This window comes from Cryptococcus neoformans, chromosome 12 (genome assembly GCF_000149385.1).
Source record: "Cryptococcus neoformans var. neoformans B-3501A chromosome 12, whole genome shotgun sequence".
NCBI classification, from domain to species: Eukaryota; Fungi; Basidiomycota; class Tremellomycetes; order Tremellales; family Cryptococcaceae; genus Cryptococcus; species Cryptococcus deneoformans.
Genome location: NC_009188.1, coordinates 786,570 through 804,097, shown reverse-complemented (window position 1 = coordinate 804,097; position 17,528 = coordinate 786,570). Strand labels below are relative to the sequence as shown.

General features: G+C 49.4%; 6 protein-coding genes across 6 annotated transcripts; 4 read left to right on the top strand and 2 right to left on the bottom strand.

Moving 5' to 3' along the window:
- Positions 1-16: 16 nt before the first annotated feature.
- CNBL2660 (hypothetical protein) lies at positions 17-1,627 on the top strand (the record flags this gene model as incomplete). Its single annotated transcript, XM_767307.1, has 1 exon — positions 17-1,627. One exon carries the CDS (start codon positions 17-19, stop codon positions 1,625-1,627), a length of 1,611 nt encoding a protein of 536 aa, XP_772400.1.
- Positions 1,628-1,836: 209 nt separating this feature from the next.
- Positions 1,837-4,311, top strand: CNBL2650 (hypothetical protein; the record flags this gene model as incomplete). Its single annotated transcript, XM_767306.1, has 6 exons — positions 1,837-2,275; positions 2,342-2,503; positions 2,556-2,635; positions 2,710-3,414; positions 3,489-3,572; positions 3,661-4,311. The coding sequence occupies 6 exons, from the start codon at positions 1,837-1,839 to the stop codon at positions 4,309-4,311; spliced, it is 2,121 nt and encodes a 706-aa protein (XP_772399.1).
- A 960-nt stretch (positions 4,312-5,271) lies between these two features.
- Positions 5,272-6,633, top strand: CNBL2640 (hypothetical protein; the record flags this gene model as incomplete). The annotated part of the gene is made up of 2 exons (XM_767305.1): positions 5,272-5,527; positions 5,624-6,633. 2 exons carry the CDS (start codon positions 5,272-5,274, stop codon positions 6,631-6,633), a joined length of 1,266 nt encoding a protein of 421 aa, XP_772398.1.
- A 173-nt stretch (positions 6,634-6,806) lies between these two features.
- Positions 6,807-9,493, bottom strand: CNBL2630 (hypothetical protein; the record flags this gene model as incomplete). Its single annotated transcript, XM_767304.1, has 12 exons — positions 6,807-6,960; positions 7,033-7,105; positions 7,168-7,193; positions 7,307-7,432; positions 7,540-7,549; positions 7,636-7,749; positions 7,858-7,920; positions 7,985-8,019; positions 8,086-8,785; positions 8,861-9,236; positions 9,306-9,328; positions 9,394-9,493. The coding sequence occupies 12 exons, from the start codon at positions 9,491-9,493 to the stop codon at positions 6,807-6,809; spliced, it is 1,800 nt and encodes a 599-aa protein (XP_772397.1).
- Positions 9,494-10,008: 515 nt separating this feature from the next.
- On the top strand, positions 10,009-13,122 carry CNBL2620 (hypothetical protein; the record flags this gene model as incomplete). The annotated part of the gene is made up of 1 exon (XM_767303.1): positions 10,009-13,122. One exon carries the CDS (start codon positions 10,009-10,011, stop codon positions 13,120-13,122), a length of 3,114 nt encoding a protein of 1,037 aa, XP_772396.1.
- A 329-nt stretch (positions 13,123-13,451) lies between these two features.
- On the bottom strand, positions 13,452-17,343 carry CNBL2610 (hypothetical protein; the record flags this gene model as incomplete). The annotated part of the gene is made up of 5 exons (XM_767302.1): positions 13,452-14,571; positions 14,628-14,773; positions 14,829-14,900; positions 14,957-16,815; positions 16,890-17,343. The coding sequence occupies 5 exons, from the start codon at positions 17,341-17,343 to the stop codon at positions 13,452-13,454; spliced, it is 3,651 nt and encodes a 1,216-aa protein (XP_772395.1).
- Between the last annotated feature and the right edge of the window lie 185 nt (positions 17,344-17,528).

Here is a 17,528-nt window from a genome sequence, read left to right as displayed (position 1 = left end):
CTGTTCCGCTTAGACGATGGAAACCATGCCCGGCCCATCCAAGAAGATGGAAACCATGTCTGACCCATCCGAAACTGAAAACCCACCTCATATCGAGGCCGCCGACCAAGAGATCTATACTTCTTCTAGTTCCACTTCAGCCGCCGATTCTTCAGCAACTGGTCTCGGCGAAATCGACCTCGGTCTCTTACGAATGCAGATTCTGATTTCAGCCTTCCCCCCTTTGTTGGTCCCTGCCATCCATCTTGCCGGCACCAACGGCAAAGGTTCGGTTTCCGCCCTTCTAGAATCCTGTTTCCTCTCCGCCGGCTTTCGAGTGGCGCGATACAATTCTCCGCACTTGCTCGAGCCGAGGGATGCGCTTCGTATTGATGGGTTACCGCCTACCGAGGGACAGTGGGAGGAGGCGGTGAGAATTGTGAAGGAGATTGATAAGGAGAGGAAGGTGGGAGCGACGGTTTTCGAGATTACCACTGCTGCTGCATACTGGTTGATCTACAATACGACTACTTGGTGCAAAGGGGGGGTGGATGTGATGATTATTGAATGCGGGATGGGCGGTGCCAGAGACGCCACAAATGTGATCCGGGCAGACACCGTCCTTGCTTCAGCACTCACCAGTGTGGGATTGGATCATACTGCCTTTTTGGGTGAGACAGTGGAAGAGATCACAAAGGAGAAAGCTAGTATTGCGGTCCAGGACGCGGTGTTTGTGATAGGGCCGCAACAGTATGAGGGGGTGGTTGATATGGCGAGAATGACGGCAGAAGAAAGGGGTGCAAAGGTTTTGGAAGCGCTCCGGACGGAGAGGGTGTCGAAAGAGATAGATGGACAGGTGATGTCTCTCAGGCCTTTTGAAGCGCCGCGTCCTGTGGAAGTGCGCACCTGGCTTCCTTCAATCCCTACTGCTACCGCCTCCTCTAGCAGTCGCCGTACCAGAAGCAGCGACCGCAACCGCAACAGCAACAGCAGCAGCATCACGACTCAATTATCTCTTCCTGGAAATCATCAGCTTGATAATCTATCTGTTGCCCTTACGATCCTCCACGGCATACGGCACGACACTCGCGCAAAACAAATTCTACCTCTTCTTGAAAAGTTGACAGATGCCGCTATACAGCAAGGAGTAGCTTCTTGTCAGTGGGAAGGCCGTTGTTCATGGGTACACTATGTCGAGAATGATCGAGGCAAACGACATAATTTCCTAGTTGATGGAGCGCATAATAGCGACTCTGCAAAAGTCTTACGGGAATACATTGATTCACTATTAATAAAGGAAAAAACCGATCAGAAACCGCGCTTTCGGTTCATCGTATCTTTATCTGCATCACCAGGCAAATCCATCGATAGTGTGCTTTCCCCCCTCTTACGGCATGGCGATGAGATTGAGGTGGTAGAGTTTACGACGCCGGTGCAAAATATGCCGTGGATCAAGGCGGTGCCAAGGGAAGAAGTTGCACAAACTGCGGGACAGCTGTTAGGGGAAGAAGCGGTTAGTATTGGTGGGATAGGGGAAGATGGTGTAAGGGATGCTTTGCGGAATGCGAAGAGTTCCGGGAGATTGGCGGTTGTGTGTGGGAGTTTGTACCTTGTGGCCGATGCCTATCGATTACTGAGGGGAGGGTAGTTATAACACATGTAACGTCTGTCGTACTTGGACGCAGCCAGTAGGCAAGAATACGCAGTGAGAAGACCGCCGGACAGGAGATTGGCGGCGAAGAGCGAAACGGGCTTCGCCGCGACGGAGGGGGGGCAATTATGTGGGGGAGTGTAATTAAGCGATATATAATTGTTGTTTGTCGGCGAGTTGGAGCCCCCCCGCAACTCCTGCCCAGCATGCCACAAGCCAAGTCGCTCGACGCTCTCCCCCCCGAGCTCCTCTCCCGCACGGCCCTCCACCTCGTTGCCGCCTCCCCCCGGCGCCACCCGTCCGCGCTCCTCCCCCTCTTCCTCACATGCCGCGCCGTCTACCACGCCATCTCCCTCCCCAACAACCCCCAGCTCTACAAAGACCTCTACTTTGCCACCTTCGACTACAGCGCCGTCCTCAGGCGATGCCAGTGGATGGAGACACATATATTCAAGGATGGATACAACATCCTCAACCTCTTATCCGACCCTCGTCTATGGGCACTTGATTACACAACAAGGTGGGAGATGAGCAGGAGGATGAGACAGATTGCAAAGCTGGGAAGGGTGGAAATACCCGGCGTCTGTGACAGGAGGCAGTTTATGCAAGATATGTGGACAGTGTGGTTTCTTGTGACGGAGAATGGTGCGTCACAGGTTTTTGTATTAAACTGTTTTTTGTCCTCGATCGCACCCGCTAACTGCCGGCCAGACGGCCGAAACCTGCCCTTCTTGCTCGAACAATGCAACTTGCGAGCGGCTCTTGCGACTTACTATAGAGATACCCTGTTGAAAGAGTCGCTGCAGCCAGGATACCCTACAGAAGATGGCGAAAAAGCCCTTGTCGCTTGGACTTGCATATTTGCGGGAATCGGTGAGAAGTGCTCATTCTTTTTTCTATCGGCTACTGATCCCTACTGCTCTAGACACTGTTGGAGAAGACACACCGGAGGAAGTAGACGAAAAGATCTTCATGCTACGACCATACGTCTTTGCCTGTGCCAAGGTTCGTTCTCCTTAGTACACGACCCCAAAAAGCTCTACGCTTTTTTGTTCAATTACTAAACAAAACCCCGACAGTACGACGTGTCATTCGCCCCTTGGCATCTCAAAAAACTCCCTGTCTGCGATCCTGGCTGCTCTTCCCACGGCGCCGACCCTACTGTCCGCTACCGAGCTATGACCTACAAACGATTCGGCTATTCCTGGCGCCGTTGCCCACCCCAGTTCGTCCTTGGCGCCTACGTCCTCTTCCTCCGTCTCTTGGAACGCCATCCCAACCGAATCGGCCTGCGGTCCGGCAGTTCAAGTTTCTCATACTCCCCCTTTGAAGTCGGTCTACCCGGCGTCTTTTCGACGAACAAGGTGCCTCTCTCGATCGAGAACGATAAAGAATGGCAGAGGAACACAATGTGTCAAGACTCGCATACAAATGAAGGTCTTCTTCCTTTGACGTACCGCGGCTCTATCCAAGGTTTTTGGAGGGGCAAATTTCTTTTTTACGACTTTGAATTTTATCGAGAGATTTTGTCGGGCAATTTGAGGGGAGTGTACACTGGTATGTTTGCAGAGCAAGCAGTGGAAGCAGAGTTGAGGGAAACGCTGGTAAAAGTGAAGAAGGAAGATGTCGGTGGTGACGGTCCGTTGCTCACCGCGGGATTTAAAGATATGGGAAGTTTAGAGGAAGAGACCAAGTTTTTGGAACAAGGTTACGGCCATGAGATTGTGCATGAGGATGATGAAGATGAGGAAGGTTGGACCAAGGAGATTTTAATATCCGGTAGAGTAAGTCTTTATATTCCCATTTCCGCTTTTCCCCCCGTATTTTGGCGTTTACTCACACACGCGGCAATGTATAGGGTCGTACCGCCTGGGGTTGGGCTCAAATACGTGGTAGGGTTAGAGCTTGGGACGGTCTTGTCATACTCTGTTTATCATACAGTGTAAGTATCAAGCAACCCCCAATCAACTCACCCCGCCACCTCTCCGTCTCCCCTTTCTTAACCACTTACTAACCATCAAAATCTAAAGCCACAGCGTGAACCGGGAACCCGCTGGCTATGGAGAGGCTACATCCTTACAGGAGGCTACCTCGTCGGCCGATGGCGGGATACCTTCACCCCCGAAACCTTGAGGGGTTATGAAGGCGCCTTTGGACTGATCAGAGCAGGGGACATCTATTACCCCGAACATTTCCCAAAGAGAATGGATGATTCCGCGGGGGTGAATCAGTTTGATCAGGGGGTTTTTAGGCAGATGCCGATTACAGGCGAGTCGTTGCCGTCTGCGGGTTTGGGAACGGGCTCTTCTGTCCCTTCTATCTCTGGCTCGACATTGACATCAGAGTGCAACCAGAACCAGAGCCAAAGCCAAAGCCAGAGTCATAACCAAAGTTTGCAAGACCAGAGCCAGATCCAACGTGTCCCCGCCGGACACTCACATCCTCATCATCATCCTCATCAACCACTCCAACCGGTTATGAGGAAAGATCTTCATGTCGTACCACAGGAACCGCTTCAGACGGCTCCATCCACCCTCTCCCAGTCACAGTCACAACCGAGATCACAACTGCAAACTCAGCCCCAGCCTCAGACACAGACGCAAACCGAAACACCTTCGCAATCTCGACCACAGACACTAAGCCCAGAACATGATCCTGGTACCAAGAGCGGTAGACAATAAAAACAGTAGATAGTATAAATAGACGAGTTCTCGTAAATCTGAGGTCTGAAATGGTCCGAGGGCTGAAGGCTTTGAGATTAGACATGGACTGCATATCCTCAATCTCCAGTCACAAGGCAGTCTGTGTAAAAGTATCTCAGGATGGATGACAGCTTCTCCAAGAAAACCTGGCAAAAGTACATATGTAGCATTCAAGTTTGACCTTGGATTTTGTGACTCTGGCAGCCAATCATGCTCTCAAAAGTTTTTCATCATGGAACATCAATAGGAAAAGAAAGATCTTCGAAATTGTTATCGATCTATTGTTACTACATAATATACTTGCATTGCCAGATAGCATATTAGCTTAGTTTATATATAAATATTTCAGAATCGTTTTTTTTTCCACAATTCAGCTATATCTGGAGCTTCGCCAGACAGGTCGGATTCCAGCTTCTATCAACATATACATGAAAATGCACTAGTATCACTGTACTACCACTTTGTATCATTTACTGCTTCATACCGAAAAGATCCTCCGTCCTGCCAATTTGTAATATGCAGTACCGAGAGGAGGAGAGAGGTGTATAAAATTGTTACCCATCATATTAATTAGTCAAAGTAATGGCCTCTAGTAGAGAGTGGTCATGCGTATCTGATTGTCTTTCCCTTGTGGAAGCATCTTCATAGCATCTCGTTCGTTGTGTGTATACTCGACGGACATCACTCACCACAACGGCTTTGGTTCCTTACGTTGCTGTACGAGTAATGTTCGTCACCGTCGGCATCGGTCCTTCCCGGCGATCTTTTTTGTCGCAATTAGTAACAAAATTTATAACCAACTACTCAAATCATACATTCATTCGTTTACTTTTTTTACCCTTTAGATTACACCCTTCGCATATTGCTGTTTAGCATCGCTCTTCCAGGAACTAGCCCGACAGTTACCAAGAAAGAATTCACCAAGAGAGAGCAAAAAGAATGGCCGCCCAAGCAGCTTCAGCGGCACAATCAGACGATGGTTTCCTCGATCAACTCATCGCTTCCATGCCCAAATCCACCGTCCCGCCCGAATCTGGTGTGGGCCCTGCAGCGCCGAAGAAGGAAGTAACAGTTGAAGACTTTGAAAAGCTGCTCGACTCCACTCCCTTGTTCATGCGAGAGACTCCGAAAGATGGAGACGATAATCCTGTCTTGGAAGCTTTGAGGAGTTTGGTTTTCGAGGGTGAAGGAGATGGTGAGTCTGTATACCCGGCACCATCTTTTGTCTTGGGTGTAGAGTGCTAATGTATGTGCTTTTTAATTGATTTATTTATTTCTTGCTTTGATACAGAGATCGCAACGAACTTTAAAAATCACGGCAATGAGCTCCATGCTCAGAAATCATACGGTGAAGCTATCAAGGCCTACTCTGAAGGTATCGACGCCCACCCCTCTTCTGCAACTTTGCTCGTTACCCTTTACAACAACCGGGCCGCATGTCATCTCATTCTGAAGAACTACCGTTCAGCTCTCAAGGATACCAGTGCCGTTATTGCACTCTACACCGCTGGCAAGATTCCCCAGCCGGACAAGGCGCTCGTAAAAGCTCTGTTCAGGGCCGCACAATCGCTAGTTCAGCTGAGCAGATGGAAGGAGGGGGGTGATGTTGTCGAAAGAGGAAAAGAACTCGCGGAGCAAGTGAAGGAGGACACGAAAGTTTGGGATACACTAGAGAAAGAAGTCGTCAAGGGCAAAAAGAGAGACGATGATCGGGTGGAGAGGATAAGGCGAGACAATATGACCAAGCTTGCGTTGCGCAAAGCAGTGGAAGATCGGGGTTTAATAGTCGTCGATACCCCTAGCCCACCGGACAACCCCCACCCTTTGCATTTCGACGAACAATCTATTCCTACCATCAACGAAGAAGTCGGTTGGACCCCGCCGCCTCCGCATACACCCATTGTTTTCCCTGTCTTCTTGCTTTACCCACCATACGGACAATCAGATTTCATCACTCATTTCCATGAAGATGCCGCGTTTGAAGATCAACTTTCAGCCATGTTCCCCGTTTCTCCATCGGCACCGCAGATACCATGGGCGGAATGGGATGAGAAACACGAGTACTATGTGCCTAATTTAGCTGTGTACGTGGAGACCAAAGAGAGGAGACTGTTAAAGGTCGGCAAGGAATTGACGTTGAGAGAAGTGTTGGGTAAAGCGAGGAGAGAAGCAAAAGGAGATGTTAAGAAGGATGGTGTGGTCTTGAGAGATGGGCTTTTGAGTTTTGTTGTGCTCGTAAAGGGGGCTCAGGAGAAGGCTTGGATAGAAGAGTTCAAGCGACAGAGAGACGAAAAGCAATAAGTGTTTAGAAACACATAACACAAAGATGCATATGACAATCTAATCCGACTCAAACCAATCCCAAACTTTTGTACGATGATTCCATATCTGAATAGGTCCCTCCACCTTGCGAATGATTCCTCCTCCTCCCTCCTCTTGTACCGCTCTCCAATAGACAAACTACAGACAAACTACTACTTTGTCTTTTTGGTCTCTTCCTTTGCTCCATCTGCGGTACCAACATCCTCCACCATACCTTCATTAACCTGACCATATTCGTTGACTCGTGAATAATCGATACGGTAGATCCATCGCTGATAAAGAAGGACGAGGAAGACGACATCGTCTCTGTTCATACAAATGTCAATAAATTGATTCCTGTCTGAGATCCATAATGAGATAAAATGATTGTACACGTACCGGAAGCAAGCCAATCGATGGAGCCAAGGCATCCTGATGCAGAATGCGAAAAAGTCATCGACCACGGTTGACACTAAATTAGATAGACATTAGTTCTAAAACATTTTGTTCAATGTCGACATGTGAGCAACATACAAGTCTTGTACATCATGGCTTTCATCCTGGAAACATGTATTCAGTCAGCAAAATCAAATAATAATAATAATCATAAGAATGAATCAATGGACGGAAAGGAAATGGTAAGGAAGGAGGAAAGGAAGAAAAGAAAACGCACGGCATGTGGGCCACACTCTTGAGCTTATAGTTGATGATCAACTGCGGAATGAGCTGGACGAAACCAAACATGTAGATGGCTTGGGCAAGGGTAGAAATAATGAACGAGTACCATCCTCGGTGGGTCCTATTTTTGTTGAGGAGAGAAATTAGAAGGGTCTCACGTCAGTCACTTTTCTCTTTTTTTTTCTCCTTTTCTTGCGAAATAGGGTCGTTGTGGGGTATGATACTCACTCGTAAAGCACTGGAAATGAAAGGGCGCAAGGGAGCACATCAGTATAGGTTATAAAATCAAAGAGTTTCAGTTCGAAATGGGATGGATATGCTTACAGGAATAGACAGTATAAGCGCCCAACAATGGGATAGCGAAATAGGACACAATCCTGAAAGCCAAAGCGTCGTACTCTTGAGTCTTTTTCTCATCCTCCGTGAGTTGGCGTTTATCTGTTTTGTGAAGAGAGAAAAAATGTAAATAGATACAGATAAAAAAGTACGCAGTGTCAATCAACGAGGCTCAGAATCCTTCATTTTTGGGTGTGGATATAAACGTACTTTCAAATTGGAGAGAATAACCGATGAAGGAATTGGGTGCAGGGCGGATACGGACGTTGGTGACTACAGACGAAAAAAAGAGGCGTCAGTTTCAAAGTCTTGGGTAAAAGAAGGGGGTTATGTTCACCTTTGGTGATTTTCCAAGCCTCGATCAAAAGGCCACTGCAGAGTACGTAGCATCAGCACGCCATCCTTGGAATTTTAAATACACAGTGACGGGGGACTCACATGCCCTGACCGAATAAGATCATAAAACTAGTCTCTTCCGAGCTATCATGCAAATACAACAAGATCACCAACTGTACAAAACAGTTGGTCAAAATCGTGTTGAGCGAGACCCCAACGAGATCCCTATCCTTCTTCCTCCAGTGCGACACATCACTAGAAAACGCGAGGAATTCGAATACAGTGTGGAGTAAGGTGACAATTGCGGTGGTGATGAGTAACCAAGGGTTCGTCTCGAGTAACGTCCGCTTGATCTCATCGAATTCGACTCCGCCACCGCCTTGGGCGGCGGCTTGCTCGAAAGACATGGTCATGGAAGCGTAGATTTGGTGTTTCATGTTGGAAAGAGCGTGGTAACTGATGTGCAAGGGGAGAGTCTTAGTAGACTCGTTAATTGGGGAGAGGCTTTCCTTCATAAGCCAGAAATCGTTGGCAAAGATGGGCGGGTAGTAGACTTTGGTACCTTCTGTTGGGCCGTCGACAAAAGTATAAGAGGGGGCGGTAGGGGGAGCGAGTTGCTGGAGAGAGATGGGCCCGCCGTTGGAGATGATGCTAAGAGTCAAGTTGTTGGACCAGTGAGAGACGATCTGTTGAGGAAGAACTTCGGTTGATTCTTCCTCAATCTTTTCTGCATCCTCTTCAGTACCTCCGATAAGTTTCTTCTCTTTCCTAATACGTTTCTTGGGGTAGTAGCGCGTCAACACTATTGGTCTTGTGTAAGCGTTTGCAAATCCTTCATGGGTCCTTCAAATATTCTCTTTCCAAACCAACCACTCACATTTCCTCTGACTATACACGGTACCAGGCTGCTTGTTAAGAGGGAGTCCACCATCCTTGACGAGCACAATGTCCAGCCACCAACTACCATTGTGCAAGACGCTTTCGGGGACGTCCAGAACAAGGTCGGCTTCACGTTCATCGTTCCAGTTACCGTAGGTAAGACCGTCCCACTGGACAACAGGATGCAAAGGGTCGATATCTTGACCAGTGGGGGAAGTGCTAGTGTAAAGAACCATAGATAGAGGGGTACCTAGTTCCCAGGCGGGTAGAGCAGGAGCCACGGCTGCGGACTGGGCTCGAGGGACGTTGGGCGCTGACGCGGTGTCGCCAGCTGTGGGCTGTTTTGCAGGAACGTTTTGTTGACCGATGCCAAGCTGTTATCCATGGTAAGCTGCTATACATCTAGATTTTTGACACATAGCCTAGCGCAGAGAAGGACATACATAGGACATGCCGTACTTCAAAGCTGAGGAGACAGGATGTCAGCGCGTTGCCAGTTGGCGCGGTAGCGATAGAGGAAACGGTACTGACCCATCTGGACCGCGAAGAACATGGCAACTGATCTGACTATGCCTGTAATCTTGCTCTGCTGCTGCTCGCCCTCTTGGGGCGCTTGCTGGGGCGGAGGCATGGCGAGGGGTGTTTACGTACTGGACGATAAGATAAGAGGTGGTTGATGGAAAGGGATGGCGAAAAGGAGGGGATTGGAGGGGAGGATCACTCAGGCACCATCACTCCATTTGCTCGTAAATTTCGGATACTGCAGCCATATATTATTCGTCTTCATCATACAGTATATCTACAACCCAGCAGCTTTCTCTCACTGCCCCTCCCCTCTTCCACCATCCACAATAAATACCAGCATCTCAGAGCCGCCTAGCAGGTATGCAGAACACCTCGCGGACTACGCAGCGCGCAGAGCTGACAAAAACTATGTTCTTCAATCACTCTGCAGCTCATTACCTCGTCCGCCACCAGAGCAGTATCGGTACAAGCTACCCAATAGACTACCCATAGACTTGCTCTCCCCTGGTGTGCAAGCCACTCTGCCGCATTCTGTGGTCATCCCGCGCATAGACACCGGTACGTACGCGTCTATTTGTCCATAACAATTACAACCTGACATTGATGACTGGACGGTAGAACATGTCCGAGGTGTCCCCACAGTCCCAATATGGTGGAGAACCGGACAAGCCAACAACAAAATCGAGCTCCTGGCTACGAAATCTTTCGCGGTCCAACCTTGCTGCTCTCATCTTGTTTTACGTCGCCTCCCTTCACGTCATTGGGTTGTACGTCTTCACGCAAGGGTTTCTCCTTTCCCGCTTGGCTATCCCCCATGTCTCTCCCGCCTATAACGTATCTAACCCCTCCCCCATATCCGCTACCCACTCTAAAGCGGTCATCATTGTCATTGACGCTCTTCGTACCGACTTTATCTCCCCGTACCACCCTCAACCGCCTTCACCCCATCATCATGGTGTCCTCTCCCTGCCTGCCGAGCTCACACAGAGTCGACCGGAACACTCCCTCATTTTCAACTCCTTTTCTGACCCCCCTACCTCTACTATGCAGCGCATCAAAGGTATTACCACCGGGTCGTTACCTACATTCATCGATATCGGCTCAAACTTTGCGTCAGCTGCCATTGAAGAGGATTCGCTCGTCTCTCAGCTCGTAGCGGCGAACAAGAGGGTTGGGTTTATGGGTGATGACACTTGGATGAACCTCTTTCCTTCTTCTTTCCATCCGAACATGTCCCATCCGTACGATTCCTTCAATGTTGAGGATTTACACACTGTTGATAACAGCGTCATCACCCATCTTTTCCCTTACCTCCATCCTTCCAACCAATCTCAGTGGGACGTCCTTATCGGTCATTTCCTGGGCGTAGATCATGTTGGTCATCGTGTGGGGCCTCATAGGGATACTATGACCGAGAAACTTACTCAGATGAACGAAGTGCTGGAAAAGGTTGTGGATCTGATTGATGAAGAGACTCTTCTTGTCGTTCTCGGTGACCACGGGATGGACGATAAGGGTAACCACGGCGGTGACTCGGAGATGGAGACCTCATCTGCTCTTTGGCTCTATTCCAAAGGCCCTATGCTAACCAATCCCGCGGTCGTCCAAGACAAAGACACCTCTGCCATTTTTAAATCTTTGCCTACCTACATTTTCCCGAAATCCACCATGCCTCTCAGGCAGATTAACCAAATCGATATTGTTCCTACTCTCGCACTTTTGCTCGGCGTCCCTATCCCTTATAACAACCTTGGGTCAGTCATCCCCGAGTGTTTCACAAATAATCTGGAAACTTTGGAGGTGGCGCAAAGGGTGACTGCAGACGGTATATGGAGATACGTCGAAGCGTACGGAGACAAGGAAGTCAAGGAAAACTTGAACAGCGCTTGGCGTCACGCCCAATCCCAATATCAAAAGGACAACCTGTCCGCCTCCATCATCGCTCATCGTGCTTTCTCCCTCGACGCTCTCGTCCACCTCCGATCACTCTGGGCTCAATTCTCCATGCCTCTCATCGTCATTGGTTCTCTCATCCTCGGCCTTTGCGCGCTTACCCTCATCGCACTTTACGTCGGTGTGCGTAACAATGGTGTGAATTGGGACGTTTATGCGCGATTGGCTTTGGAAACGGCTACGATGGGATCCACTGTCCTCGCGAGTATTGCAGGAACCGTAGCCGGGGTGTACACCGCCCGGCCTATCGTGGCTATCAAAGTTTTCATCGTTGCCGCAGCCTTGATCTCCGAGGTAATCCTCATCCTTCCCCTATTCGTCAAATCCTCTCTCTCTCTCGCTCTCCCTCTCCCGACTTCATTCTCCATCAACAGACATATCGGCCCCTTCATTCTTATTGTCCATGCGTTGTCATTCGCTTCCAATTCATTCATCATGTGGGAAGACCGGGTGGTTCTCTATCTCATATCTACTATCCCTATCATCTATATCATCCGAGCACTTTCCGCTCCTACAGCCGATATGCGTCTCAAAATCATCTTCCTCTCTCTCGCTTTCACCATCCTCTCTCGTCTGGCTGGAACGATCACCATATGCAGGGAAGAACAACAGCCATACTGCAGCGTCACTTTCTTCTCAGGCGTGACCGCTACCGCCCCTACATGGGCACTCATCGCTATAGTCCCGCTTGCCCTCCAAATCCCTCGTGCCATCGGTATCACCCTCTCCCGCTCCAAATCCCTCGCTGGGCCTGCACCTTTTATACTCGGTATCCTTTGGCGTGCCGTGCTCGTCGCCAACTCTGTCTACTGGGTCCTCGAGTTTTTCGAATCGTTCGACGGGCTCAATCCTGCCCGAATACCGCTGGTCAATTTCCTCAAACTCTGGCTCGCTCGATGTTCTGCAGGCGCGAGTTTAGGTGCTATCCCATATGTATGGCTCACTTCCCCCCTGTGTATCTCTGTAGAACGCACGACGGATCAAGCGACGGGTGAAGAAGAAGTGACAGTGTTTGGGTTCGCCAATGCCTTTGGGTCGACGTACATCCTGTATACACTCGCTCCTTTTGCGCTCATACATCTAGTGTCGCAGCCAATGGCCCAGTTCACACTGACCGCCTTTCTTATTGGGCTTCTTGTATACCTCGAATTGGTCGATACGAGACGGGACGCCATCATCCTTACAACATCCTTTGCTTCCTTGGGCAACAACAAGAACAACAACAACGCTTCTTCACCAGCGGGACTTGCCTCATTTGACCCGGCTGATACAGCGCAAACCATCGTACGCCCCTCATTCACAGATGTAGTCCCCATCGCTCTATCTGGGTTCCTCACATTCTTTGCGACAGGACATCAAGCCGTCATCTCATCAATTCAATGGAAATCTGCTTTTGTAGGCTTCTCCACTGCCAGCTACCTGTTCTCCCCTGTACTCGTCGTCCTCAACACATGGGGAGGCTTCTTCTTGTCAGCGATCGCTGTGCCTCTTTTGGCGATTTGGAATATCGCCCCCAGACCACGAGAGAGTATCCCAACCCTCGCGCATGCTTTGCAAGTGACGTTGGCGTTCTTGGTGTACCACACCGTGGTCGCGTTCGCCAGTGCAATCACAGCTGCCTGGTTGAGAAGGCATTTGATGGTGTGGAAGGTGTTTGCACCAAGATTTATGATGGCAGGCGTCACGTTGTTGGTTGTGGATGTAGGGTTGGCGCTGGGATTGTTTGGAGTGAGAGTGACCGGGTGGAAGGTCAAAAAGACGTTTGGATGCGAGAGTATATAAGAATCAAACGAGGAGAATAATGAAGAAGTTGGCGGTACATCCAAATCAAAAGTTGACAGGAAGTTACGAAGTTACGACGTCAATATGCATGGGTAGATATAACACATTGATATTTGATATGAACAAGGGAAGATTAATAACACAGTGTCTGTAGACCGGTATTTCAATAGAATGATACAGGCCGCGTGTTGCGATTTCACTCGAGTTGCTAGAAAGATCAGGGAGCGCCATTCCATGGCGGTTTTTTACTACTTTTCTATCAACCACAGACCCCATGAATCTGTCCGCAAACGTCATCTCCGTCCTCTAAAGGCTATCATGCCTGTCTATTAACGCCTGTTCTTCTTTTTCTTCTTCTCCTTTCTCGAATTGCCTCCACCATGACTCTTGATGGAAGCGGGCAGTGACGTGGGAGGAGCCAGAGCCTGTTCCGCTAGCCCAACCTGCTCAGAAGCTTGGCCTCCAGCGGGAGCAGGAAGAGTTTCGGCAGCTCGTACAGGGTCTTGACCTTGTAAAAGGGCAGTCCTTTCATCAATAACCTCATCCCCTGCTGCACCATTATCGGGAACGAGTCCCTCATCGATGTTTAGCCCCTTACCACGCTCAGGTTTTGGGCTCTTCAAGCCACTGGGACTCCTTGTCAATCCGCCTTGATCGCTTATACGTCGAACAAATCCCTTGATGGAGCTCAAGCGCTTTCGCCTTTTATCTTCCTTGTTAGTGGATGCACCGGGTGTGTCTTGTTTACTGCTATCACCGGAGACCGCATCAGACTTGACAGATGACGGCGATGCACGAGAAATGCTGGAGACTGAGGGCGAAGCGGATAGCGTGGAGAAAGTAGATAGTCGATGAACAGGTGTACCTTGGGCAGCAGGGTATGACGCACGTCGAGAGTCATAGACGGATGGGAAGGGTACAGTTTTGGGTGTGGCAGGGGCATTATGGTCCCCAATGCTTGGCGCAGAAGGTTCAGGTATGCTCGGCACCGACTCTGTAACAGATTCGCCAACTTCGCTGGACACGGGTTGCCTGTCCTTATCATTTGTTTCTTCGGGCTGCGAAGGTTCAGCGGCAGCTTCAGCGTAAGTAGATGGCATGTCTTTTCCTTCATGAGGCTCAGACTTGACAATCTCTGCAAAACTTTGTGCTCCAGGTTGATCCGCAGGAGTGGGGGAATCTACTTTGTACCCTCGTTTATCTACCGGCTCGCCAGTAGATTTGGTTCCTTCTTGCTGGTCATCTTGGTCCTTCAACTCCCCATTGGAGTTTGAAGTAGCGGCAACAGTTTGTTCGCTATTGTCACCCCCGCCATTTTGAGGCTTCTCTTCCCCATACTCTTCTTTTCTGAAAGCTTTAAAGTCATCAGCCGTAGGTAAGGCGCTCGCAAATTTGTCTATGGCGTCGCCTTCAAGGAGCTCGGCTTCAGTGTAAATCTGTCTCTTCCACCTTTGTTCCCGTCAAAGTTAGCCTAATGATCTTATATAAAGCTGGCGGGTACTTACATTCTAGCAAAAGCACCATTCTTGTCGATCAACTCCTTGTAACCTCCTATCTCGAGGATTTGCCCTTCCTTCATAACCATGATCTTGTCGGAATTGATGATTGTTGAAAGTCGGTGGGCAATAGAAAGACTTGTGCGACCTTCAGCCTAGTGGTCAAACTTTGGGGTAAGTGCACGTCTACCATGGCACAGCGATACTTACAAGTTTCGAAAGTGACTTTTGGATTTCACGCTCTGTCTCTGTATCAAGTGCACTGGTTGCTTCGTCCAAGACCTACTCGGTGTAAGCTTTTCGTGGCTATATCACGAGATCCCGACTTGATGACTTACGAGGATAAGTGGCGATTTCAAAAACATTCTAGCGAGACTAACTCTCTGCTTCTCTCCACCCGACAATCGCACTCCTCTTTCCCCCACAATCGTATCATACTGATCTTCAAATGTCATGACTTTATCATGTATCCTTCCAGCCTTTGCTGCCTCAATGATCTCCTCGTCACTCGCATCAGGCTTGCCGTATGCAATGTTAGCTCCGATGGTGTCGTTCCAAAGTACCGAGTCCTGAGGCACAATCCCGATGGCTTTGCGAAGTGATTCTTGTGTCACTTTAGAGATGTCTTGGCCGTCAATGTAGATATGACCAGATGTAATGTCGTAAAAGCGATAGAGGAGACGGAGGATGGTAGATTTGCCTGAACCAGTCTGGCCTACTAATGCCAGAGACTGACCTTTCTCCAACTTGAAGGAGACATTTTTGATAGCATCCTTGGTGCCGTCATAGGAAAATGTGACATTGTCAAACTCAATGACACCATCAGTGACCACCATTTCTTTGGCATCAGGATCGTCCTTGATCTCCGTCGTTTCCCCCAACAGGCTCAGCAACTTCTCGGCATCGATGATATCTGAACTGATAGTCTTATAAAGCGAACTCAACTGGTTGAGCGGTTGCGTAAACTGTCCAAAGTAGGTGATGTACACAACGAATGTCGCGGCGGTTGCTTGTCCGTGCATGATCTTGACCGAGAGGAATATCGCACCGACAGCAAAAGCTGTAACAAGCAGTAAACTTTGAACTGCGTAAATGACTTGAAGACCCATACGCCACTGGTAATCGACTTTCATCACCTCGTTGACAGCCTCTTCAAAACGGGCCACTTCGCGATGTTCAGAGGTAAAGTACTTTACGCTTTCCCAGTTGGTCAAAACGTCGGATACAATGCCTCGTTGTCGGACGTCGGTGTCAACGTACTCTCGCCTGAATTTTTGGCTGTATCTGGTGGCCAAAATGGAGAAAACGCAGTATGGGATCATGACAGCAAGGATCCCAAACGTGATCCAAGGGCCGAATAGCCAAATGAAGACTGAGAAGCCAATGACAGTGTCAGACAAGGTTGGCACAACACTGAATAGGATTGTGCGGAAAAGCTCATTGATAGCTGAACCTCTATCGATGATACGCATCACCTCACCCGTGTTTCGCCGGGTATGGTACGAAAGAGAAAGATCGAGGAGGTGGTTGAAGCAGACCATCTGCATTTCTCTGTCGGTGTATTGGACGACGGGAATCCAAAAGTATTGTTGCGCGATACTGATAAAGTCATAACTATTCACCATTCTCACTGCGAGGTATGCACCCAAAGCTTTCCAAACATCGCTACGATGCTGCCAGCTCGACAATGCCTGAACAAGCCAACCAAGGGTGATAGGCGAGAGAGGATTTAAGAAACGTTGGATCAGGATAAGTATCGCTGTGATGATCACGTAAACTTGGAGCTTCTTATCTGTGGACGGCCAAAGGGTGGGTATCAATTTTTTGAATTTTGGCCATCCCTCACTCCATGAAAGGACCTTTTTCGGCTGCCGCCTCGACCCCAACGCCTTGGTAAGCTTGATCTTCTTTTGCTTCGCTCGTTCTTCTTGACGTTGCTGTTCAGTCTGCTCCTCAGCCTGGGGAGGATTCGCGGGAGTAGTGGTGCCGGTAGCAAAGGTCCCATACGCACTTGCCGTGCCGGGTTCCAGCAAACGGCCGTTCGTAGCAGAATCGGCATCAAGGAGTCCGGAACGCTCACTAGCGGGCTCATAAGACACCCTTGGGGAGAGGGTGGCCAGGAAGAGCAAAGGCAGTATGAGGAGACGTGAAGAACTCGGTATAAGCGAGAGGATAGCGAAGAGCTTCTCAGAGTTGCCTGAATCATTTCATCTTGTTAGTAAATGGAAAATCTACAAGCTCTTGGAGAGAGGGAAAAACATGGAAACGAACCAGTATGCACTTCCCTTTTCACAAGCCATATGAGGTTAACAATCTCCCCGATGATACCCAACGAAGCAAAGACCGCCAAGCCACTTGAAAACCTGTTCCTCCACGAACAAGCTATTAACGCTACGCCCCAAGCCACCAGGCCGCCTAGAGAATACGCAATCTCCCCGCCCAGCTGTGCACCAGTGAGATAGAGAGGCAGATCATCGCCATACCGGGTCCGAGCGGATAGGGCATTCGCTACAAGGATAATGACGTCTAAGAATGATGTAAATGCAAGAAGCGCTAGGAGGGTAAGGATGAATGTTCGACGAGGGGATATACGTTGGACGGTTATGGGCACGAGACCAGGAGGAGGACGGGACTGGGGAGAGGAGGGGGTAAGAAGGAATGGAAGTGGGAGGGAGAGGAGGATGGGGTGGGTGTAGTGGATGATGGCGAGAGCGGGTAGCAGCATTGCGGCGAATGGCGAGTGGCGAAGGTATGGGCCAGCGCCGTGAGGGAAAGTAACGAAAAGGAAAGGAAGGCAAAAGGGAAAATGTGTGGTCAAAAGGTGCTGCATGCACGAACGGAGAGTGCTGCGAAAAGTGCGTGCTTTGTGTTAATGGAACAAATGACGCACGACGCGATGTCGGCCCGGCC